Here is a 27,673-nt window from a genome sequence, read left to right on the forward strand (position 1 = left end):
AATGCATATCCTAGTGATGTCAATAACCGCAGAATAATAGGATTACAGATGCAACGTAAACAGATACTCTAATACATATTCATTATTTAACGTAAAATGGTATATCAATATGTAATAATTACACTATAAAATGTGTTATTATGTAAAACTTGTGTCAATAGATTAATACTTTTACTGCTTTTGTTTTGTTGTTGTCAAGAAGATATCTACACAAATTGACTGCGCAGATGAAAATGAACAATCTGAGCAAGGTAATTTTATTATCTAGTACAAAATTAGCACATCTACACAGCTACTTTTGCATAGTTACTATTTATGTACTATTTATGTACCACAAATGTGTAGTACTGGGAACCTACTTTTAATATTCAGTACTATTGTGTTACTTACGAATTATTGTAATAGTTAAGTACGTGTATTTTACAGTACTTGATTTGTACTTGAAATTAAAGTACTACAGATTTTGTGTTGCACGGTTACATTTTCAGCATTTTGTGAACGTTTGTCTTTTTCAAATCTAATGAAGTTATGATGTTCAAACATGGAATACTGTGATCATTGTTGGCATTATTTTTGTACCAATATTTTGAGTACAAATCAAGTACTGGAAAATACAAGTACCTAAATATTACAATAATTTTAAAGTAAAGAAATAGTACTAAATATTACAAGTAAATTTCCAGTACTACAGATTTTAAGTACAGAAATAATACCTATGCAAAAGTAGCTTTGTACACAGTCATGTTAATTATATCAAACATATTTTGAAAATACGTCTAACCAAATGAAAAACACAAAAACGCCTATAAATGTATAAATACAACGGTCATTTAAATTAGTATTTTTATAATGAAAACAGAAATAGAATCACTATTGTTTGTTTCGAGGCGGGGCAAGCATCCTGTTTAATAAAGATACAAACACGCATTTTTAGGATCAAAATCCTAAATGATGTGATTGTCGGGTTAATTGCTTAAATTCCTTCATTAAACTATTTATTTGTAATTGTAACATACTATTTTTTTTAAAGTCAGACCTTCAACTTCACCACGTAGTTAAGTTCGATTCATTAGAAGCAGTCTCTTCATATATAAACCGCGGATCAGAACTGAATACAACAGATATATATGTAAGTTATGCAAACGGATAATTACATTAATTTCATATTTAATAGTCTTATCATTACTCTCTAGAAGTGGTTTATAAATTTTTTTTTATACCAAAAATGTAACAATTTTACACAATAAAGAAAACTAAAGACTCTAGAACAAGAATTCAATAAAACGTTGAATAATCTCTAGTGTGACGCCCGTTTGGGATTTATATAGGACGACATATCTTATTTCTTATTTAGTTCATCATTGTCTCAACATTTTAATGATATAGTATGAACGACTGTTATACAAGTGAGCGGTTTAGCGCTATAAAACCAGGTTAAATCCACAATTCTCTACATTTGAAAATGCCTGTACCAAGTCAGGAATATAACAGTTGTTGTTCATTCGATTAATGTGTTTTATCATTTAATTTTTCCATTTGATTATGGACTTTTCGTTTTGAATTTTTCCTCGGATTTTTTGGATTTTACTTCTTTGCTGAACGTAAACTCAATCTTTTGATTCGGTCTGTACAAAGTCTACCGATACGTGATTTCGAGATTTAAAGTACATTTGTAGTCAATTTTATATCATGCTTGCATTTTTATGTTTAGAACTTCATTTAGAAATAATAAGGAAGGACCACTGGTTAAAGCTGAATATATTCAATATGTGAACACCACCACATTTAACTCATCTGCTGGCCATCTTGAGTCTAATTAGATATTACATATTCAAAGTTAAGTTTGATTTTATGGTCAATCGATTTATTTTTAAATAAAGACATGAAATAAGACTCCCAATGAGACAATAATTCAACAGTGACAAAATGATGCTGAACGTCATCATACATTCTTTGAAATGAGCAAAACCAAAAAGAAGGCCAATTAACTGTCACATATCCTGTGTTACATCAGGTCTATATTTTCTTCACATAAGAATCAACGTAAGTTTGCATTTCACAAAAATCTATTTTAGTATTAAATGGACCTTTTTTGTAAGCCTAATAAGGTATAATACTTCTATACACCTTTTTTGAAAGCCTAATAAGGTATAATACTTGTATACATCTTTTTAAACAGGGATTAACACCGCTTCATTATGCAGTTATACATAAAAGAGAAATTATCGCTTCGGAATTACTTATCAAAGGAGCAGATCCAAGTGTGGTAGATAAAAATGTGAGTAAAATGATCCTCAAAGTTTGGTATTTTTGTTATTTTACTTTTTGCGAATAAAACAACTTTAAATATTAATAATAGAAATCATAAATGTAGTAGTACATATGCACGAAGAAATAACATTCTATTTAACATTTTGTTTTTAAATTGTATTTAGGACATCCCGATATTCGATGATATCATTTGTATTTACAATACCATGTTTGTTAATGTCAAAAATGACAATAAAACATTTTGACTCAGCAAATGTTTTAACATCTTAAACTGAAATGTAATCAATCAATTCAATCATTATCCAGATAATCTTACAGATTTACACATGTTAAACATGTACTACCCTCTTACATATACGCCCTTAAACATTAACTTTATTGGATCATGTGTATGGTGTATTTAATTATAATTGCATGGATAATTTATGAACCAGTGACCTACGAACATCTTATCCTGTAATGTAGGTAATTAGACAATATTCATACCAACAGTGTTACTTTCCATCAATCTATAATTTTAATATCATATTCTATACAGGGACTAACAGCACTTCACTATGCAGCTGAATATGGATCTCAACATATAGTGTCTGAATTAATTACCAAAGGATCAGATCCAAACATACCAGATAACAAAGTGTGTATCTTTACGAGATAATATCGCAACAGATTATAGTGTCTTAATTATCTCAGCTTTAGAGATTTAGATTTTTTTAATCTTTACCTTATATTAGTGTCTTTGTAAAGATATTCGAAGCAAACCTGATCAATTACAATATTATTATACTTTACTGGTTGTCAATCTTTAGTTTTTGAAAGAGATGAGTTTTTTCATCACACCAAACATTCATGCGCACCTTTTCATTTGGATCAACAAAATTGAAGTCGGTATAAAACTCTTTAGATCGTAATAAAATATAAGTACATCATGTGTGCAAATTGTATAATAAATATAACATAGCTAGTAAAGCCAAAGCTATTTTAGATCTTAAACAACAGTTACCTTCGACAGATATTAATTTGATATGAAACATTGGTAACATATAACATGTATAATAATGACTCAAATATGCAACAAATAAAATATGACCTCTTCATACAAATATTCAAAAGCTGGTGCACATGTTTTTTTTTATAACGGGAAGTGTTATGAGAACGACAAGAAAGGGTTTGCATGGTGCTGTTTTCTTCGAGTCATAATTTGATTAGCCCTATTTAGTATGCCTCTGTATATACATTTATAATTGTTTAACATTACTTTTTTTTCAAATCAATATATTTCTATCTTGAATTTTAAATTAATGTACAGAAATGAGAATTACTCTATATCATATGTATCTCCATATTGGACATAAAACAAACACATACTATTCTTGAATTAGGGACAGACGCCACTTCATCTCGCAGCTTTAAACACGAATGAAGACGTTTCATTAGAATTATTGAATAGAGGATCAGAGCCAGATGTTGTAGATAAAAAAGTGAGATTAGCAGTTTAACAAATACCAAAGATAAATCTTATTATATATTAACGTATTCATTACAAGCATGAGTGCTCTAGAGTTCAAATTTGCATTGTACTAAATTATATGTAAGATGAATTCGTTCGGTGCGCAATTTAAAAGTATACCATAGATAAAGGGAACAGTAGTATACAGTTGCTCGAAAATCAAAAATCAAATGAGAGAAACAAATCCGGGTTACAAACTAAAACTGAGGTAAACACATCAACTATAAGAGGAAAACAACGAAACAACAGAAACACTGACGTGCAACAAGAGACCAAAACGACAAAACAACACACACAGATAAGGTAACAACTGTCATTTTTGACTTGGTACAAGACATTTCAAGAAAAAAATGATGGTTCGAACCTGGTTTTGAGGCTAGCCAAACCTTGCGCTTTTATGGCAGTGTTAAATATAACATTAAAATGACAACATTAGTTGACAGAACTACAGTAAAAATAAATGCAAGAACATTCATGACAAAGAAATATACAAATTAACATTACAACATGACATTTCGACATGCAAATAGTCATTAAAGGTAACAGGCTTATAATTAATACATCACACGTGCGTTTCGTATACATAAGACTCACCAGAACTTCACTGCTGATCTATATGTTGTCTTATTAATAAAAGTCATCAATATTTTAACAAATCGATAAATGACGTATGACTAAATGCTAGATAAATATTCATACCGACAAACACAATAGTCCTCAAAGATATACGAATGACTATTTCTATAAAATATTAATCAACCAGAGCCGCAGCCAAAAAAGACAAAGACAACGGATATTCTAATTTATTGTAAGAGATTATATTCCAGAAGTAAGAGTGATATATTACATATAATATATTATGATATAAGCATAAACATATAAGTATGCTACGTTTACAGTGTGGCCAATAAATGCTCAAGGATACCGGCTTATATTTGTGTACGCCCTACGTTAACCACACATTCAATGAAAACGAAATCATTAAACTGTAACCTACAATCATTTATGCAAAGAAAGGGTACCCAGAATTACTAAATACAAGCAGTAACATAAACCATACTAACACCATCCAAATAATCCGTTAAAAATAGACACAAAACAATCATAACCACTATCAATGCATAGACATACTTTGTAATGTATACTATTTTGTAGTATTTTGCTAGTTTGACGTGTGCTTAAATCCCCCCGCCAGCTTTTCAAAGGCACTGTTATAAATATGCAGTAAATAACATGAACTGCTTGTTGTTAGATACATTTAAATCAATCATAGAACATATTGGAACATCGGGATCTCTTTCTTATACATAAACAGATAATCATATTTACTATGCCTATCTTTTTCTAAATACTATTGTCTAAATCATATACCCCAATATGGTTTAGCTAAAAAAAATGGACCAACAAATTATGCATTAATATGAAACAGTCAATATAATGTGATTACAAAAAATGTGTCACCTCATTCAAATGAGAAGTATTTCCAGGGTACCTGATAACAACCCTGAATTCTGATGGGGTTCATTTATCCTTTTTCATGTTTTTTTATGAGAAATTTTGTTGACAAGCTTGTCTTTTCATTAATGTTTGCGTTATCAGTTTCTTGTCAACTAATCGATGGGTGTCTCATTTTTGTTAAACTAAGTTGCATTCCTGACTTTCAAATTTCATATTACAATCCAGATATAACCGAGTGTAAAAAAATATCTTTGAAATTTAAAAGAAATATTTAGGTTGCAGATTTGCCAAAATACCATTACGACATAGAAAAAAAGAAAGAAAGATTGCGAATTACCGATTATTTTCAATTGTATATACATCAGTTGTTTATATTAATTTATATGTTCAGTTTAACTTTCTGTTTCTTTTGTATACCTATTAATACAGGGGAAAACACCATTGCATTACGCAGCTGAGTATGGACATACACACATAGTTTCTGAATTACTCAACCGAGGATCTGACCCAAATACTGCTGATAATAATGTGAGTATCGTCGTCTAGTGAAGTCAGCTACTATCAATAAAGCTTTAGCTTAGATTAAAATCTACTACTATACATTTAATAAATGGGGACTGGTTTACTTAGGCCTGTCAAACACTCGAATCATATAACAGAATATCTAATTTTCTTATTGATTCCATTTATTTTATAGACCATTTGTTTCATGTTTTATTCGAAAGTTTCGTTTGACCTGGCAAGTGTTTTCTATAGATAAATTTTGCACATTTTACCTAAACGTCGTCAAAGGAAGTACATAATTGTAAATCCTAAATGATCACAATGTATAAAAAGTTGACTTTTAATATTCCAAATGTTGGTCCAACATATATCAAATGTGGTATGACTACCTGTTAGACAAGCCTTCACCAGATACCAAATTAACAACTATAGAATACTGTGCGGTGTTCAACAATGAACAAAGCCCATACATCTTCATAAAAAATCTTATTGTCTTATTCATTAGGTTCGCTATTCTAGTTGATTGACAGTATATAACGAGGAAGAAATACAAGAATATTACAAATATTCGTGAATGTATCAGTTTTATAGATAAAAAAGTATTTTAAAATATTTTGTATCGGAAGAATTGTGTTACTCACATACAACTCAGCAGTGGGTTGTTTACACAAATTGACCACTTTGTTCAGGAAAGCAACTTTATTTTCAGGGATTGACACCACTGCATGATGCTCTTAGTACTAAATCTGAGACAACTATTGTTGAATTAATCAATAGAGGATCAGATCCAAATAAGGCAGATAAAAGTGTGGGTATTACATATTGTAATTGGAATCTTCATGAAAACAGGGACTGCTACCCAAATACTTTTTTGTATACAACCTTAAAATATACAGCTTCAATTTAGTTTTTGATCAATATTTGTGTTTGACAATCATAGTCTCATAACATAAAGTTCCATCTCATTAAATACTGCCCATATGATATATATAAAAAAATAAATTACCAAAAAAACTGACCTTCGAGGCAAATTCAAAAAGGATAGTCCTTAATCAAATGGCAAAATCAAAAGCTCAAACACATGGATAACAACTGTCATATTTCTGACTTGGTACTGTCATTTTACTATGTACCAATAATGGATGTATAAGTACAGAGCAAATTCCTAATTGCAAAGAAATACACAAAAAGGCATATAGACAAAGCACATTAGCAAAAATGAAAGACCAGAATACGAGAATTATAATATTACAATTATAACACAACGACGGGATGTATATGTCACGTCAAATGGATAGTAATAAAAACAAACGAAACAGTAAAAGTAATCTTCAATACGACAAATACAAGAATAACACGTTATTAAGATGCTAAACAACGTCAGTATCCAGAATCTATACCTAAAAGACCACCGCGTATTATTTGTGAAGTTGATACCGAATAATTATCACCAAGGTCTAAGTACCTTCCGATGAACTTTTTCTTTAGAAAAAATGACGACACATACATCTAGTTCATTAGCTTTCTGCTCAGACACTTTGAAAAGTTTGAGTGGGACTGACATAAGTTGGGAATGAATTTCCCATATGCAAATGAAGTTGTTATATTGCTGCTATGTCAGGATAGTTGATAACTATAGTATTATAACCTTCTCGTTTGACATAGATTCTGTTTTTGGGTTGACCGTGTATGTCAAATTCGATGTAAAGGTCTTATATAATTGAGGCGGAGTAAAAAATAAATATTTCACACAACTGTTTATACAGCTGTTTTTTATAACGATCTAAAACATTATCATGATTTTGATAGGCTAAACCACTGGGTCGATGCCACTGCTGGTGGAGTTTACTTCCCCAAGAGCATCTCCAGCCCAGTAGTCAGCACTTCTGTACTACATGTATTATCATTGATATGGTCATATTTATAAATTAAGTGTCTACAAAACTTTTGAATATATGAAATACTAAGGATTTTCTACCTCAGGAATAGATTACCTTAGCTGTATTCGGTAAACGTTTTTAGAAGTTTGGTATTCAATGCTCTTCAACTTCGTACTTTATTTGGCATTTTTTTTTTCGAGCGTCACTGATGAGTCTTTTGTAAACGGCACGCTCGTCTGATGTTATTACAAAATTTAATCCTAGTATCTATGATGAGTTTATATACATTGGATTTCACAATAAAATAAATCTCAAATCAAATACAAGGGCCATTACATCAATTTATTCGATACAAATAAATTGCGGTCATAAATTAATGCAGGCACTTAAACTTATAAAGCAAAATAACAAGTCAAATGTATGCATGTCAAACGTTTGTAAAACACTTAAGGTCTCCACAATACTCTTAACTATTGAAAAAGACGACAAGGTCTGTCGTCGAGAAACCTACTGATAGGTATAAAATGTACTGAAATACTAATAGAAAGACAAATGATATAGGGTATCGTCAATAGTCCACAATCAGCCCATTAATACAAAACAACACAAAAAGCAGAAAAAAACAGCACTTGTATTTCTGTTATTCATCTCAAAAGACCTTTTTGAAATTATGTTATATAATAGATACCGATAGTAAGCCTTTATGAATAACAACATACCTGTTATTGACTTTTTTTAATGTTTTTAACAGGGACAAACACCTCTCCATTATGCAGCCCGAAATGGATTAAAATACATGATTGCAGTGTTAATGAACAACGGATCAGAGCCTAATATGGCAGATACTGCAGTAAGTATTGTAGTCGGGAAATAACACAATAAGTATATACATTTTATAGTATTTCTATGCCATGTAAAATGTGTATATTATCTTTTTGTGAAAGTGCTGTGTGCAATTCATGATTTTTTTATTTTTCTTTCTCTTTTCTATACTCGGTTGTATTATGTTCCGTATCAACCAGTAGATTAGAATTGGACCCAATATATTTTTATCATCTAATTATACAGACTTCATTCCATAATCCTCAAATATCGAGTAATATAGAGCTGAGGTGCCTTGAAAGTTATTTACCGAAAATGACAATTTTTTTTTATATCAAAACGCATACGTAATAACCTTTTTAGTCCACATCCATGTTAAGTAAAATCTCCAAAAAGGTAGAATATCATTTAAGCAAAGATTTTCGTCTTTCATTAGAATTTTTAAAATTTCGTAGACAGCCATAACAATTATAAAAGTTTCCATCGACATTATAACTAAATAAAGAAAATAGTAGTATACCGCAGCTCAATTGTTATTATTTGATTAAGCAGAAAGAGATACGCGGAGATAATCAAAAACCCATAATAAAAAACTAAAAGCGAATGAAACACATTAACTACAAGAGGAAAATAACGGTATAACCAAAACACCGACTACAACAAAATCAAACACCAAACCACACAGACATGGACTGTAGATAGCAACAGCCATATTTCTGTCTTGTTAGAGGACATTTTAAGAACAACTTTTGTGTGTTGAACCCGGTCTGATGGCTAGCAGAACATCCCGCTTACATTCCGATGTTATATCATTTGATCTTGTTGTTACAGTTTTTTTTTATTTATCATTATTTCAGGGCAAAACCGTCCTTGATTTAGCAAGAACTCCAAGTGTAGGAAGAATTATTCAGGTAATACAAAACATTTTTTACCAAAATTAAAACCTTATCAAAAACCAAATGAATATATTTTTGTCGAGCCTGCGACTTTTGTCGCAGAAAGCTCGACATAGGGATAGTGATCCGGCGGCGGCGGCGTTAGCTAACTTTTTAAAAGCTTTATATTTTAGAAGGTGGAAGACCTGGATGATTCATACTTTGTATATGGAAGCCTCATGTTACGAAGTTTCCGTCAGTCTTGGACCTCATTTTCATGGTTCAGTGACTATTTGAAAAAAAAAAGTTAAGATTTTTTGTAATTTCATATTCTCTCTTATTATAAGTAAATGTTTTACCGAGTGAGTACTCGAGTATCGCTCGATAAAGCCAACGAGTAATCGATTAGCAAATCTTCACCGAGTTGACATCCCTAATAATAAGTAATAGGATAACTATATTTGGTATGTGCATACCTTGCAAGTTCCTCATGCCCGTCAGACAGTTTTCACTTGACCTCGACCTCATTTCATGGATCAGTGAACAAGGTTAAGTTTTGGTGGTCAAGTCAATATCTCAGATACAATGAGCAATAGGTCTAGTATATTAAGTGTATGTAAGGACTGTAAGGTGTACATATACAACCAAATACAACCAGGTGGTGTCATCTGACCTTGACCTCATTTTCATAGTTCAGTGGTCAAAGTAAAGATTTTGAGTTTTTTTTTTCTTATACTGTATGCAATAGGTCAACTATATTTGGTGTACGGAAATATTTTATGATCTATATGTCAGTTGCGCAGGTTGAATTCGACCTTGACCTCATTTTCACGGTTTATTGTTTAGTGTTTAGTTTTTTTGTTTTGGTCTGTTTTTCTTAAACTATAAGCAATAGGTCAACTATTTTTGTTGTATGGAAGAATGCATGGTTCATCTGACCTTGACCTCATTTTCATGGTTTGATGGTCAATGTTAAGTTTTCTTGGTTAATGTTAAGTTTATGTGACAGTTGTAATAAAGCCTTATATTTAAGATTGTTAACATAATATCAATGATTAGAAAAAAAAAAAAGCGAGAGATTTCAACGTATGCACTCTTCTTAATTCATTTTCATATACATTGTATTTTTTCTGTCACGTAAAAATCTTGCTGTCAATGAGTGCTCACATCATATATATTTAATTGAAATTGAAATCAAAATTTACAATCGAAGTAGAAGTTCAGCTTCATATAGTATCTTGATTTATTTTCTAAGTAGTGCCACAGATTGACTGGAACCTTTGATATATGTAATGATTTCAAATACATAGTTGTCACATCAAATCAGTTTTTTTCATATCTCAAGATGGTCTGTACAACAAGTAATTGACCCCATCATCCAAAACTGCCAGTATGTACATTTTATTATGAAACTCAATGGGGTATACATTAAAATAAAAGATAGATTATATACTACAAATACTAGCAATGCTACACCATGACTACACAAGTTTGTTCTCATCACTGACCCGTGCACATTTGTGGTCTTTATTAGAACTTTCTTCATGACTGGTCTGGAGCCGACTTTTTTTTATAGGCCTGCAGCTGTCCTTAAATGCAAACAAAGGTCTGGTCTAACACCAATGGAGTTAGTTTGCGAGTGTGCTCCAAATTAACTTTTGTACAAGCTAGTACTCTACCAAAATTTATCTAACATTCGTTTTCAGAATGTTGAGATTTCAAAATGCACGTGCACACATTTTACATAAAATAACACTAATTTGGCAACAACTTTTTCTAGAGTGTTTAACGTCATCGTTGTAAATTTTTATGAGAAGAATAAATACTGCCAGTTTGATTGGATCCCGCTATTCATTATACAGTCGATTGAAAAACTGACGGATGATATCCGACTCAAACAATACCGACATAATTTCCCTTAGTGAAATAAAGGTCTATTTAGCTTTTAGGTTTAGAATGACTGCTGATATGACCCTGTTATAAAAATATAATTTAAAAAATACATACAATCAGCAAGTTTAGTAGGTTCAGTAGTATAAACTTGTCTTTAGTCATTAAGTTTATATGAAATCATTTTTGCTTTTGTGACTGCATGGATTTTCGATCATATTCTTTTGTTATAGGATAAGTTAACCCATTATATATATCAAAATTGAAATAGTGTACGCCAGTCGCGCGTTTGGTCTTAAAACCACTCATCAGTGACGCTCAAATAAAAAAGGCAATATAAAGAACGAAGCTGACGAGCTTTGACGAACAAAATTTCCAAAAGATTTGCCAAACATAGTAAATGTAATCTCAAAAGAGCGTTTTGAAACTGACTTTTTATTTAATGCGATTCTTGTTTTTCCCGCTAATCTTAGTTACGGTTATATACACTTTGAGATCTAAGAATACACCAAGTCATACTTAAAAAGATCAAAACTTTATGTATACAGTACTTTGATCCATTTTGTATGTGTTATATTTCTTTAGGAGCTGGACAACTCAGGTGAGCTTAGAATTTTTTACCATATACCAAGTGGATAGTAAAATCACAAAAATACTGAACTCCGAGAAAATTCAAAATGGAAAGTCCCTAATCAAATGGCAAAAGCAAGGGATATTAAGCACACCAAATGAATGGACAACAACTTTTATATTCCTGACTGGTACAGGCATTTTCAAATGTAAAAAATTGGTGGATTGAACCTGGTTTTATAGCGCTATACCTCCCACTTGTGCGGCAAATATACTGACAAAGAGCGTGAACAAAACAGACATAATAGGCGCAAATGTGTTAAATAAGGGTAAAACAGCAACACAAACCCCAACAAAACAGACATAATAGGCGCAAATGTGTTAAATAAGGGTACAACAGCAACACGAACCCCAACAAAACAGACATAATAGGCGCAAATGTGTTAAATAAGGGTACAACAGCAACACGAACCCCAACAAAAATGGAGGGAGATTTTAGGTGCTCCGAAAGGGTAGAAAGGGTAAGCAGATTAACAGCTCGTGTTATACCAAAGCCGGTAAATAGTCAAATTCGGTTGGTCACATTCGGGAAAAGGGAACAGGATTGTAGTTAAATTAGTAACATATCCGATATCATCTTTATTACGGGTATTCCATAACGGTCAACCAACTCGTGATTGCGTCTGTAAAATAGTTATCAAAGGTAGGAAGTGATAATTTTAACTTAACCCTTTGGAACTCTTGGTTAAAAATTAAAAAGGTCACAACTGGGCAGCTGATATCATCTCTTTTGTCGTAAAGATTATTTTACAACCGAACCACATAGAAAATTTCTAGATATCAGTCCTAATTAAAAGGCAAAATCAAAAGCTCGAACACATTATACGAATGGATAACAACTGTCATATTCTAGACTTGATACAGACATTTTCTTCTTTTGCATCTGGTTTTATAGCGCTAAACCTCTCACTTGTATGACACCCGCATTAAGGGGGTTCGCGGGTCTAAATCATTTATATAGGATTTCTCTATATTTTTCTATTAATGAACTTTATCTTATAGTTAATAGAAAAATAAAATAAAAAAGTGGGGTCACCGTTCATTTGCGCTCACAATCTGCCTACGAAAAAAGCATACATTTTTGTAAAGGTGGTTTTTTTCTGTTGAAGTAATAGGAGAAATAAAGGTAATATCGAAATAAACAAAAGAAATTTATTACAGAAATCGCTAAAATTTTACAATAATTTAGTTTTAGTACAGCTTTTATGGAAATTATATATTAAAAAAATAGGTCACCGATGAGTTGAAAAAGATATTTCAATTTTAGAGCCAAAAAATGGCATTTTCCACCAAAGGGAGATAATTTGGATTTTTTTTCAATGATGTATACATTTTGAAAGTCATCTGGGGCCAACATGAATTGATTGTTTTGAATGATTTATGTACCATATGATAAAGTAACAACTACAAAAGGAAATAAATAAAATTTGTAATGAAAAACAAATGTTTGATTTTTTTCTGAATTTTTATACCCTCGAGCCTCCTTAAATTCTATTATATTTACAACGATTCGTGAACAAAACTGACATAGGTAAGACAAAATAATCAAAACCAATGAGTAAATAAAGACTCATAAAAACAAAAGACATTTACATCAACAGTAATAAATAAGAAATAAGAAACAACGCGAACTCCACTAAAAACCGGAAGTTTGACCCTTTTGTTCACTATTAACAAAATATGCCTTATGAAATCTCAAAGTACTAAATTTATAGCGTAAGCAACCATTTTCTTGTTGAAAGGCATTGTGGATTATTTCTTCTAGGCAATTTTTTAATTTCACATTGGGAATGGTGGTATACAGGATTAAAAAATCTAAAGTTTTGATAGAAATGAATTTAGAAAAGAACCGAGAATTTTTAAGAATCTTTAGAATATTTAAATTTCCATTTTACTCAAAGATTCTTTAGAACTCATTTATTTTTAAAAAGTCAAAATGCCAATAGAAAACTAAAATAGATAACAACAGTGGTATACCAGTGTTCAATAGTAATAAATCGATTGAGAGAAAAAAAATCACGGTAAAAAACAAAAACCGAGGGAAACACATCAACTATAACAAGGAAACAAAGTATAAACGGGAACACTGAAGTGCAACAAAAACAAACGCCAACATATATAGAAACGAACAGTTAGATATCAACAATGATATTCTTGACTAGGTACAGGCCATTTTAAGTAAAAGGTTTTAATGGCTAACCAAACCTCCCACTTTATGAAAATGGTTTAAAATATGCAGCGCTAAAATGTCAACACTACGTGACAGAAATACAGCACAATCACACGACAGAACATTCATCACATAGAAACGCACATACAACTATTATGATAGACGACATAGATGATATGATAGAACAAAACGAGTATATTCTTTCAAGAACAGATACCAAAGCATATCAAAAACAGGGACACGCTTACATAACTAACTTGCAATCTCAAAGTTTATCAATTATTTTTTCAATAATAGTCCAAAAATGTTTCATGACGCTCTTTGTCAGTAAAGTTGCAATTTCCTAGTAGTTAGACTACATACGATTAGACAAAACACATTATTCATTCGAAGCCATAACAGAAACATCAAAATTAAATATATAAGTGTGGAATGCATAAAATACCGAGACACGTCGTATAACAGTCATATTCGGGAACAGGTCATGGTCGGTGCTTAGCAGACAGACTACATATATAGTAAACTACAATCAAAGACGTGCTACACATGTTATTAGTTAAGTCAGACAGACACAGTGTTTAGATCAACCAATTCGTTACGGTGTTCATAAAATTTATAGTGTCATTTAAAATCTTTTCTCCACGTATCCCTGTTGGTGCAGTTTCTGCGTAAAGAGCACACTCCTGTATAAGAAGTCAGTATTGTGTGAAAATTTCGTTTGGAAAATACAATTGACAGCATTTTTCCTAAAGGAAACATAACTCGAAAAAATCCAACATTAATCATAAAAAAACGCGAGACAGTAAATGGGAACGGAACTATACGGTAAGCAAATTTCATTGAGTGACACCATAGTATTATGACACATACAGATGCTCTGACATTATAAGCGGGCAAGATAGAATAATGCTTATTGACACATAACAAAATTAAACTCATGATGAATATTTATCGACATTTAAAACCACCACGGTGAACTGGCATTAATCGCTTATATTGTAAATACACATGACTTTTAGATAATTGGCTTTCAGCGTTCTTTAATATTGCTTAAGGTATCCACTAAATACCAATATCATTTCTTTATCAAAATTTTGACAGAACTTAAAAGAGAACTTAGAGGACTCGGTGTTGAACATGTCGGTGAACTTCAAGAATTATTGCACGAAAGTTTCCTGAAATGTTTTTGGAACAGAGTTTATTTGGTTGGCCCTTATTCTGTCGGAAAAAGTTGCTTGGCAAAAATTCTTGTCGGAGAAAAGGTCCCAATAATAAGGCAATCAACGGAAGGTATATGGATATACATGGGGAGAGCAGGAATGGACGTTGAAAAGAAAGAATGGGTATATTTTCCAAAAGGTTTGTGTTTTATTATACTATTTGTTTTTGTATTCATATGAAGCAGAATTTATCCAAGGGCTTGTACAGAAAGGAGAAAAGAAATTAGCCCAATCTTTTATTTTCACCTTTCGGTATCTTGATGATGTACTGTCTCTTAATAATAATAGATTCAGTGACCACTTATATTTAATATAGTCAAGTGAACTTGAAATTGGAAATACTACCGACACAGATAAATCTGCTTCATATTTAGATCTTTTTCGCGAAGTGACTACTGATGGTAGGTTAAATACCATAATTTATGACAAACGCGATGCTTTTAATTTTCCTATAGTCAACTTTCCATTTCTGTGTAGCAGATCCAAACGGCACCAGCATATGGAGTATATGTGTCTCAATTGATACGTTATTCTACAGCTAGCTCAAAGAACGTTGATTTTGTTGAACGAGGAAAAGTTGATAAGACAGGGCTATGAATCAATCTAATTAAAGTCAACGCTCAAGAAATTTTACGGTCGCCATCATGAGCTGAGTGGCCATTATGACAAAAGTGTGTGGGAAATCATATCTGATATTCTTCCTCAGTCATAATAACCTTCCATCATTACCGAACTGAACAAAGAAATAACACGACGGGTGCCGTATACGGTGCAAGAAATGCTTATCCTTCCGGAGTACCTGATTTCACTCCCGGTTTTTAGTGGAATTTGTGTTGTTTCTTATTTATTATTTACAACTGTTGATGTAAATGTCCCTTGGTTTTGTGATTCTTTTTTTACTCCTTGGTTTTGATTGTTATTGTCCTAATGATTGGCTATAAGTTTGAATATTGAAATACAAATAAAGTTCTTTATATGTCTAATGCAACACTTTAGGACTGTTTTATTATGATAAATATTGTAAAAGGTTTGCCCATGTTTTTATGAGCAGAAAGTGAACATGGTATTTGTTGATTAATTGTAAAACAAAGGACAACATGTTGTTAGCGTACGACTTATTTGTAAACACTGCGAAGTTATAATTTCAATTTAGATAATTTTGTTATCCCCATCAGTTTATGAAACATTATGTAATTTTCTAAAGAAATTCGATCATTTATCTTTAAAGGTAACGCAATCACTGAAATACTGACAAATATGCTAATTTCGATATCCATCGGAGAAGCAAAGGTTTCCGTCCGAGAGGAAATCGTGAAAAATATTCTTTTCGATGAAACTACGCTATCAGACAGCCCTGTCTTAAGTGCAATACCTGAGAATCGTCAAGGAATGACATCCCTAGTCGAGAAATATGAGGGCAATCAAAGCAAAAACGAGGGCAATAATTTTACAACCAGTACAGAAAAAAAGAAACCGATATCAGAAACAGACAAGTATAACATGAAAAAAGTTGAAACTAATGAAACTACACGATTACATGAAGAGGAAAAGCTAGATAATAATCCCAGTGATTGCAAAGCCCTTAGCACTTGTGAAAACGAAGAATTTAAAACAAGTAAAATCAAACGACCATCAAAGACCAGCACAAATCATGCAGACAGTGAATGGGTAGAGAATATATCAAGCAATATGTCTCAAAGACAAATTCATAGGCTGATTGTTAAAGCGGTAGAGGAAGGTAAATATAAACAGAAAGTGGTACCTATAGACATCTGGGATTTTGGAGGCCAGAAGGACTACTACATGACTCACCAGCTGTTCATCACAAGCCGGGGCATTTTTGTATTGATGTTTAATGGCTCTATTGATCTACACAAGCATATACCCGACCTTGGTTTTCTTCCAGGGCACTTTGGAAAGCCAACAGTATCAGGTACATCATTTACTTGATATTCTTTCTCCATTAACTGGCGGTTATATTGATAGTGCATTGGTTTAATTCAAATGCAATTATTCATATAAAACAAAGATTTACGTACGACTTTCTTAAAAAAAAACTAGTTTTCACAGAAATAGGTCTAATCATATCTTTTTCTGCAACATGAACAGTTTTACAATTATTGTAAGTTATATCTACATGTCTGTTTATAAACAATTAAAACACAACTTCCGATTTAGTTGGGTCGCATCTTTACTACATAACAATTCAATTACTAATGGCAAAGATTGAGCTCTAAATAAATTTGTAACCAAGTAAAAAAAATAAAAATAAAATGTATAGTGTGTGTTTTTTCCCTTTTTTATTGAGATGTTGCAATAGCAATAGTGTGTTACATTGTATACTTTTAGTTTATCTGATACACTGGGTCAACTCAATATTAACGTACTGCAAGAGGACAGATAAAGGATTTCCAAGGATTATCTTTGTTGCCACGCATAAAGATGAAAAATGGTTCGAGGTAATTGATAAACTTATTTAAAATGTTGTGTGTCATTATCTGTAACTTTATGTCAGTTCAGTGAGTTCCCTTATAATGTTCTTAAGAGTATCATTACTTTTGTTTTTGTATACTGAATAAGTAGACATAATTCTTATGAATATATTTTTCATCGTTGATTTGAAATGTATAGAAAAGGTTCCTTAATGTAATTTGTATTTCAGTGGACACGAGAATCTCGAAGAAATGAACTCGAATTAAAGTTGCATAAGTTGTTTGAATCTCATGCCGGTTTAAAGCATCTGGAAATTAAACCTTTGATATTTGTTGACGCAACAAATCCAGAAGACCCAGAAATTACAGATCTTAGAAAGAGGCTAATGCAGAGAGCAACTGAACATCCTCGATGGGGTGAAGCCATGCCAACAAGATGGATTCCTTTGGAATTACAGTTGGCACAAAAATCTGAGGAAGGAACGAATATCATTTCCCGCAATCAACTCCGAGTCCTTAATTCCAGAAATAAGTCAATGGTTTTATCAGAAACACAGATTGAAACGTTTCTGAAGGTGCAACATTCCCTGGGAAAACTGTTGTACTTCGATGTAGAGAACCTCCGTGATTTCATCATTATATCACCAGCGTACTTAGTTGAAGTCCTACGATCCATAGTAACTGAGAAACAATTCTGGCCAAAAGGGGAGAGATTTTCAAATATTTTGAAAAACCTCCAGGAATATGGGATGATTGAGCGAGAAGATATATATTATCTTTGGGAACAAGAGACTTTTAAGCATATACTTCCGTACAAAGAATATATTCTGCAGATGCTTCTTCATCTCGATGTAATACTTGCTCCAAGAAACAGTTATAGAGATGTAGACAGTCCATTTGAAGATGTTTCTCGCTTCCTGATCCCCTGTATGATCACAAAAGGGAACGACACAATGTTTCTAAAAACGCGATGGCTTTCTAATAACTCCATAATTCTGTCTTATACATTTATTGAGGAGGTTATACCACCAGCATTGTCTTATCGCTTTCTAAGTTCTTTCATTACATCGTGGGATATAAAGACTTATAATGAAAGAGGAACAGAAAAAAAAATGTTGTTCAATGATCTGGCTGTACTTGAGGTTGATAGTTGTCATGATATAGCTGTTCAAGTGAAAACGAATAGGATAATTGTGTCCCTTGTCCATGCAAACAAGAAGGAAGATATAATTCCAATTCTTGCGTCTTCAATTCAGGAGTGTCTGACTGCAGCTATCGTAAGAATCTCTGAATTTTATTCAAGGTTGTCCGAAGATGTGGAAGTTTCAGCGAGTAACAATTCCGTTCTACCGTTCAAAATTGAGTTTGGTGTATTCTGCAAATCAGAAATATGCTTTTTTAAACACAATGAGATTTCCTCATCAACTGGTGAACCAACATGGATTTGCAAAACACACAACCAGCGACATATGACCAAAAGCATAAATGCTTGGTTCTCAGAAAAGGCAAAAAATGAACTGGAGGTAAAATAACTTTAATTTAAGGTTTCAAAAAGCTCGATACACTTTTTTCAAACAAACAAAAAATATACTTACATGCAGACGTCTTATACGTTCAGGTATTTCTCATTCAATTTTGTATGGAAATATTCTTTATAAAGCACAAAAATGTCAGTAATCACCTCAGAAACTAACAAAACCTCTAAATAGACTTATTAAGAAGGGATATAGATTGCATATTTTGGCGTTAATATTGATTCACCTATAGGGTCCTTACATCGGAACTAAACACATTTATCCAAAAACCAGTTGTTGGCATGACAAGGGTTATGTTCTTCTCATATATGTAATGATAGTATGATACTAAACCCCTAACGGGAAGGATAGTGCCTGATATTCATATGATGAAATCATAATCTTTCAATCAGTTTAATTGAAGTCTGGAGCTGGCATGTCGGTTAACTGCTAGTAGTCTGTTGTTATTTATATATTATTGTCATTTTGTTTATTTACTTTGGTTTTGTCTTCTGACATCAGACTCGGATTTCTCTTGAACTGTATTTTAATGTGCGTTTTGTTATGCGTTTACTTTTCTACATTGGCTAGAGGTATAGGGGGAGGGTTGAGGTCTCATAAACATGTTTAACCCCGCCGCATTAATGCGCCTGTCCCAAGTCAGGAGTCTCTGGCCTTTGTTAGTCTTGTATTATTTTTAATTTCAGTTTCTTGTGTACAATTTGGAGTTAAATGTGGCGTTCATTATCACTGAACTATTATATATTTGTTGAGGGGCTAGCTGAAGGACGCCTCCGGGTGCGGGAATTTCTCGCTATATTGAAGACCTGTTGGTGACCTTCTGCTGTTGTCTTTTCTATGGTCGGGTTGTTGTCTCTTTGACACGTTCCCCATTTCTATTCACAACCTTAGTAAAGCATAATCTATAAACGTACTTCTAAAAAAAGGAGATATTTTTAAAAAGAAAAATGAATGTGCATATCTAATCTGATTTCCCCCGCATGGTGTATATATAGATTCTACCACTGCATCGAGTGTGATACGATATTTATCCACCCGAGACAGTTAAATTTTCCAATTTAAAACGCGAGCTCGCCAAGCGTTTTAAATATTTAAAATTTAATTGTCGAGAGTGGATACATATCGTATTACACGAGATTTGGTGGTAGAATTTGTTTCTCTAATGATTTTCAAACAATACGCAGGCAAACTTATTCCTTCTTTGCGAGTGATCTGCAAAAAAAAAGATGTGTTCTTTCTATGTGTCGTCATCAGGCATGGTCGCCTTTTTCATGCCGTCACAATAGGAAATTCAGAGAAAAACAAGAAAATTCGACGTCATTATCGGATTTTAACCAATGAAGAACTGAGATCAAACGAACCACACGTTGATTAAATTTTATTATACAATGGGTACAGAAAGGGATAAATTGACGAAGAATTTGAGAAATATACATACACAAATGCGTGATCATTTTTTTAATTGATATCTAGATTTAACTTAGCATGGTTGATTGAAATCAATTCACATATTTTTTCTAGGAACTATGTGATGTTTGTACAAGTTCTTGCAAGGGTATGTATGAAAGTTCATTAGTATTTATTATACTTTGAAAATAAAAATTGTTCTTGTTTTACATTTGCTAAATTTAACTTTTAATTCACAGCAAAATATACTTTTATTTGTATTTCTATTAGAAGAAAGTACGTTTTTAATAAAGAGAACCGACAATTGTCTTTTTAAGTAGATATTAATTTAATGATAGTAAATATTGGATTTAGAATTTATCTTAATCATTACCATTCTAAAATGTTAAGTATCGTTCTCTGACAAACTTTTGATTACAACAGCTGTTTTACATTTCAGCAATCGGTTGTATTGTTTAATCCGATTCTCCAAGAACGATTTTAGCATATATTGCAATTCCATTTAAAATACCTGACCCTCGTACTTTTTTGGCCTTTTTGGCCCTTTTGGTCTATCTAACTTATTTGATCCGAACGTCACAGAAAAGATATTTGTAGGCGATCGCCCGTTTGGCGAACAAAATCTTAGATCCAATATCTATGATAAGTTTATTCTCATAGTGGCCATCGTTAACAATCGTACAATTTCCATTCGTTTCACTTTTTTGAGTTTTTGATTTTACTGTTTGATAAACGATTTCAAGTTTAAAACTGACCTTGGAATACAGTATTTTGCTATAATTTTACTTTTTGTTAAGACGGATACAGATTCCGTGTGCGTTTCTGCATGCATAAAATTTATAAAATGCTACTTCTATTTGATCAATATGTTCTTTACACAATACTTTGAATTGATTTCAACACACAATTTTGCAATTCTTCAGGACTTGGCAAATTAGAAAGGGAACAGTGTCCTTTACCTCAACATATAAGAAGGCTAGCAGCTTTACTCTCTCTCGTTGAGTGCCGTGAAATAGCAATGTTGCTAGGGTTTCAAGTTGAAGAATGGAATGATTTAGAATACCAATTCCAACACCAGCCTCCAAATGACCTAAAATTCATGGCATTATGGTCATGTATAATAAAGAAAAAAAGTTTCAGTTTTGGCGGTTTGATTAGTCTTTTAGAAAAGAAAGGACGGGCTGCACATTTACTTTGCCAGGTAAATATAATGTCAGCTTTCACAGTTATTACGTTACATTGAAATACATAGTGACAATTGATTAATGCATAATAAATGAGAATAGAAACTAAAAAGTAAATCACGCCCCTGGGATACTAAAAATAAGATACCAATAATTAAGAAACAACTATGCTGTATTTATTGGGTCGAATGATCAACAAATGTGAATATAGGAATTCTTCAAAATTCTGTTTGAAAATTATATTTAGAATACAAAATACGAGTTTGTTTTGTTAAAAACATCGCAAAAATTTCTAAATTTATGAAAATGAATTAAAAAGTATATTATAACAAAACTGTATTAAAAGAATTCAAAATAGAATTCGAAAAGTTCGATAATACATTGTCCGGTTTGGTGCTTGACCATGTCGTCCGTGTGGTTAAAAACATATCATCTTGACAGTATTGCAATTGAAGCTTTCTCACTTGAGCGATACCGTTTTCTTTTATTGCTTTTCTTTATTTTAGGTATTTGTCTGGTACATGTATTTATTTTTTTTCAGAAAAAACAGAGACTTACTGATTTTCCCCTTAACAATGAAAACCAGATTTTTGTCTCAAAGCACAAATGTTCATTTTTCTACATTGGCTAGAGGTAAAGGGGGAGGGTTGAGATCTCATAAACATGTTTAACCCCGCCGCAATTTTTCGCCTGTCCCAAGTCAGGAGTCTCTGGCCTTTGTTAGTCTTGTATTATTTTTAATTTTAGTTTCTTGTGTACAATTTGGAGTTCAGTATGGCGTTCATTATCACTGAACTAGTATATATATTTGTTAAGGGGCCAGATGATGGACGCCTCCGAGAGCAGGAATTTCTCGCTGGTTTGAAGACCTGTTGGTGACCTTCTGCTGGTGTCTGTTCTATGGTCGGGTTGTTGTCTCTTTGACACATTCCCCATTTCCATTCTCAGTTTTATACCTTGATTTTGTCCTCAATATTGACACAATTGGAAAAATGAACACTAAAATGTATGCCAAACGGAACGATTTCAATTTGCCAATTATCAATCTAACACTTATTAGCAGTAATGTACCCTAAGACTGCGGTTTACCATCAACGTCGTCTGGTTTGCAATACCGACCGTTACCTATTCCTATAAATGATTATTTTTACTAATCGTTTGTCGTTTATTTATAAGAAAACCCGTCGTGGTTAGAAAAACAAATTATAACATCATTAGTAGCCTAATTCAATATTAATAATATTGAAATGGTCAGAAAAAAGAATTCAACAGCGTTACAAATTTAATTTAAATCTCAAATATATTTGTTTTAATTTACCTCTGTCGTGACTTGTAAGGGCGTTGCTACATTCGCGTGACGCATACTTCATAATTCATAGTGATGTACATGTGTGCTGTTGTAAATTAATTGTAGGTGTTCGTTATTATTCTTTGATTAAGTACTTTTATATTTTTTATGTATTTCTCTGTTCTGAGTGCTCTTGTGTTTATTTGTACTGTATTCACGTCACGTAAAGTTGTCATTTTAGCGGTCTTTTTAACTTTACCAGAGTTACAGCTTGCAATTAAACTATGTTTAACCCGCCATTTTTTAAATGTCCTGTACCAAGTCTGGAATATCATGAATATGGCCGTTGTTATCAAACAGACCATTTCTATGTATGATGCCGTCTATTTTTGTAGTAGTTCACTGTTTCTGTTGTTCTGTTGTTTTCCACTTATAGTATACAGTGTTTCACTCAGTATTGGACTGTGACCCGACTATGGTACTTTGAAAAAAATCAAGAATTTAAAATTGACACTATGAGTCAGAAGGGCATTAATATAAGTTAAAAACAAAAAGCTAAAATATTCTTAGGTTATGGAACTCCTTTTTGAAATATCGTTTTGTTTAAAGGCGGGAAAATGATAACCTTATGTATAGCATTGAACCTTTTTGTGTTTCAAATCATAGATTATAATTTAGTACGCCAGACACGCGTTTCGTCTACATAAGACTCATCAGTGACGCTCAAATCAAAATAGTTGTAAAGCCAAACAGATGAAATGTTGAAGAGCATTGAGGATCCAAAATTCCAAAATGTGGTGCCAAATACGGCTAAGGTAATCTATTGCAGTGTTTTATAAAAACAAAAGTGAGTGGAAAAGGGCAACATGTTTTAGTCTGTATCGTATGAAAATAAACCCACAAAGGGTCCGAACATTTGTCAATCCGAAATCTGACATGACTACATCCTCAAGTTTAAGTTTTTTGGCTTCTGCATTTAAATTTGTTATTTTATTCATATGGAAGATATATCAGTTTTTGCTTCAGAAGTCTGGTTTTAAATCATAAATAATATTTTTAACATTATATTTTAGGTGTTTAGAGATGTTCAGATAGATGTATCAGGTAAGATGACTCTTAATTTCTATAAATTATAGTTTTCTGAATGTACAATAACAAAAGATTGAGCAACATAATCCAATCAAATACCGGAGATGAATCCAGGTGCAGAAGAAAGGTGAGACTTTCATTCTTTTCCCAAAACACAAATCTTAATATTTTTTCTGAATTATTCAATATCCATATCCGATTTCTCTTTTTCTTCAATATGTAGTTATACGATGAGTTTGATGCTAAATGTGATTTTGAAAAATCTGTAAACAAGGTGAAAGTTTTTCATTTTTTTTATCATATTGACAGTTTCAATAACATTGTGGTATTTCATGACGGTCAGGTTTTTTTTTCATTGGTGTAGGTTTACATAATGAGTAATGTGCACAAGAGAAAGCAAAACGAAGAAAAAGCAATCATAGGGGAAAATGAAAAAATAAATAATGATTTATGTTTTAAAATTTTCTTCTTCATAGATAAAAGCACTGTTATTTCGTGTCATTTTGTCTTGGTTCAACAACCAATCAAAACAAATTGATATTAAGGGTGAAATATTTACATAATAAAAATACCCAAGTTATCAACATGATTAACATGATCTATATGAATCTCGAATCTCGAAAAATGAATAAAACTATGCCAAATTCTGACTCTTTGTCATTTGTGACAATTTAAAAGTTAAATTGCAACTGTTATTAAAACCGAGCAGTACACCTGACTTATACGCTGCGTCGAATAAATATAGGATAGTCGACATCTACACTTCAACTTAAACAAGTGCTCTAATGATAAATCGGTAATATCACGGTAGGTATATGGTCCGGCTAGGATCATGGTTTTTCGAGTGATTTGATCGGGCTTTTTCGAGTGTGACCTCTTTTTTTTTGAGTGAATATAATAAAAAAAAAATGTAAACAAACAGACTTCATTTCTGACAAGACGTGATATTTAAGCTTGAGATTAATATACAAGGTTATACAAGGTATGTTTGTGTTGGAGATAAATATATATTACCATTCTGACATTGTTTTTCGTAAAAAAAAGTAAAATTTAGCCTTACAATGCTTTTATTCCAAAATACAAAATAAAGCCATTTTCATACACATACCAATGTAAATATCGACGGAAATGCATACATGGAATATATATTATATATATCCTTAGATATATAGACCTTTTACAAAAATTACTGTTATTGCATTGCAAACGAGATTTAAAGACTAAATTAATTTCTTCATATTCGGACTTTTTCGAGAGCAGTCCGGGCTTTTTCGAGTGCGTTCTTGTTTTATCGAGTGATTTTACACACTTAGTATAGCTAAATAATATTTTGTGTTGGTGTATTTACGTTTTAAAATTATAAAATAAAGGTTCAAATTAAGTACTTTAAAGTCTCATGGTGTGTTATTACTTGCAATTTATAAACAAGTATTGTTCACTTGAATATATTCTTTTTCTCACATCTTATAAATTGCATGTACAGTATATATTCGTGATGTAAACAATCTAAATTAAATGTAAGCATATACAATTCTGATTGAGACGTACATACCTATATTGTGTAAGGTGAGATATATGCTTGTTTTTAAAAGAGTATAAATCCGAAATATTTCATTAACTATTGGTCATGTATCTTGTATTATTTATTTTATGGTTTAAGAAATGGAACCGAAACTGTTTAAATGCTACTACTGTGAGGAAGAGTCTGATTCTGCATATGTAATAATTGGTAATACAGCAACTAAACACCATAAGAATTTCCTTTTAATAAAAGAGAAGTGCCAAAAATATGGATATCTATTACAATATTGTTTTTGATGTCCGGTTTGAAGCTCTGGACAATCTAGTTGGTAATAGCATACAAAAAACACAATTTGCATTTTTCTATCATTTTTAACGAATCATATTTAGGCTAATGAACTATTCATTACATTGTTGATTATATATGAAATTTTATTCAATATTTATTTTCAATGGCAAATAAAAATTGAAGGGATTGAGAGTGGGTGTTTTAAAAAAAATATTAATCGATTTTTTATAAGGTGGGGGCAGGCCTGTTTTATGAGTAGGGGCCAGGCCTTTTTTAGAAAAATATATTTTATTACATAGCATTTTTATCATTTTTCACTGCTGTCTATTATGTTTCTTACTCCTTTTTGTAATCTCCGGGGTTCACCACAAGAAATATTGATAACTGTAAAATCAAAAGAAACATGAAATGAAGTTAAAATAAATATGAGTTCCGTGCAATATGTTCTAAACACCGTTTTGTAAAGGATCAGGTAAATTCACTATGAACGTTGGAAAGTAGTTGCAGAAAGCTCTCCAAACAGATATTTTGCATTAAATTGAAAAAAAACCTTTATTTTGTAATATGTATATGATGATTTATTGGGAATATATGATATTGTCCTTCAGTTAATTACAGTTATAAACTTAAAGTCATTTTTTAAGTCCAGAATACCTTTTTTCTTATTCAAACTTTCTGTAAAAAAAACCCAGACAATATGTTTAAAAACCCGGAAGATTTCACAGTTGCTCTCTTAAACTCCGGACAATAACAACCACTGAATTATTTGGTTAAATACAAGGACATTCTGCTTCTTTGTTGATCAAAACAATTCAGTACAAGATGGGTAGTAATGTAAAAAAACTAATATAATTACGAAATAGCAGTAAATTGAACTTATCGCATGTTTTATCACTCGAAAAAGCCCGAGCTACACTTGAAAAAAAACCCGGACCGAATAACTCGAGAAACCACAATCCTAGCCGTACACTACCTACCGTGAATATTGGTAATTGGAATTGATTTGTTCTTTCACTATACTTGATTGTTTTAGATATGTCAGAAGATACACTTAACAAAATTCCATCATTTAATGCACTAAATGATTTGGCAAACCATATCGGAGACAGCATAATGCAACTTGCTATTGAGTTAGACATTGATATATCATTCCTACAGCAGATTCAACATGATTTTAAAAATAAACTGCTGGAACAGACAAGAAGACTTTTTTTCAAATGGAGAACAAACAAATTCCCAAAGCCAACTGTTCTGCGACTTTTAAAAGCTCTTTATAGGGTCGGAAAATTTGGACCAACGTTCAAAATATTACAGGGTCATTGTTGATATAAACTGGAAAGGAAATGTTAGATTAGTTTTGTTATGTGCTTATATTTGTCGTTTATATTTAATTTTATGTCATTAAATTTCGTTCATTCTGTTTGATATTTTCTTAAATAAAAACAAATCTGCAAAGTTAAGGCATTTACATAAAGGCAACGTTAGTATACCTCTGTTTAAAAGTCATAAACCAATAGAGAGGAAACATATCCAGGTTACAAACTAAAACCATGGGAAACATATCATCTCAAAGGAGAAAACAAAGTAAGAACAAAACGCTGAAGTGCGTTAAATAAAAAGAACCAAACGTCAAAATATCAGCAAAACATAATATTACTTAAAAAAAGAAGGTAAAACAATAGATTGAAACTTGCTAGA

The 27,673-nt window shown here is 31.9% G+C and overlaps 1 protein-coding gene across 1 annotated transcript; it reads left to right on the plus strand.

Annotated features, from left to right (window-relative positions):
- Nucleotides 1-1,033: 1,033 nt before the first annotated feature.
- On the plus strand, nt 1,034-27,380 carry LOC143042893 (uncharacterized). Its single transcript, XM_076215400.1, has 17 exons — nt 1,034-1,129; nt 2,180-2,278; nt 2,810-2,908; nt 3,654-3,752; nt 5,669-5,767; nt 6,453-6,551; nt 8,375-8,473; nt 9,303-9,356; nt 11,796-11,811; nt 15,112-15,369; nt 16,459-17,163; nt 17,580-17,689; nt 17,893-19,185; nt 20,719-20,752; nt 21,528-21,805; nt 24,150-24,180; nt 27,009-27,380. The coding sequence occupies exons 7-17, from the start codon at nt 8,420-8,422 to the stop codon at nt 27,299-27,301; spliced, it is 3,126 nt and encodes a 1,041-aa protein (XP_076071515.1). The 5' UTR covers nt 1,034-1,129; nt 2,180-2,278; nt 2,810-2,908; nt 3,654-3,752; nt 5,669-5,767; nt 6,453-6,551; nt 8,375-8,419; the 3' UTR covers nt 27,302-27,380.
- The last annotated feature ends 293 nt before the right edge of the window (nt 27,381-27,673 follow it).

This window comes from Mytilus galloprovincialis, chromosome 8 (assembly GCF_965363235.1).
Source record: "Mytilus galloprovincialis chromosome 8, xbMytGall1.hap1.1, whole genome shotgun sequence".
Lineage (NCBI taxonomy): Eukaryota > Metazoa > Mollusca > Bivalvia > Mytilida > Mytilidae > Mytilus > Mytilus galloprovincialis.

Excerpts from the sequence above, each read along its gene's own strand:
- LOC143042893 (XM_076215400.1), top strand. The coding sequence starts at position 8,420 with ATGATTGCAGTGTTAATGAACAACGGATCAGAGCCTAATATGGCAGAT. Across the intron at positions 17,690-17,892 it reads AAGATGAAAAATGGTTCGAG|TGGACACGAGAATCTCGAAG; the intron begins GTAATTGATAAA and ends TTTGTATTTCAG. Across the intron at positions 24,181-27,008 it reads TGTTCAGATAGATGTATCAG|ATATGTCAGAAGATACACTT; the intron begins GTAAGATGACTC and ends TGATTGTTTTAG.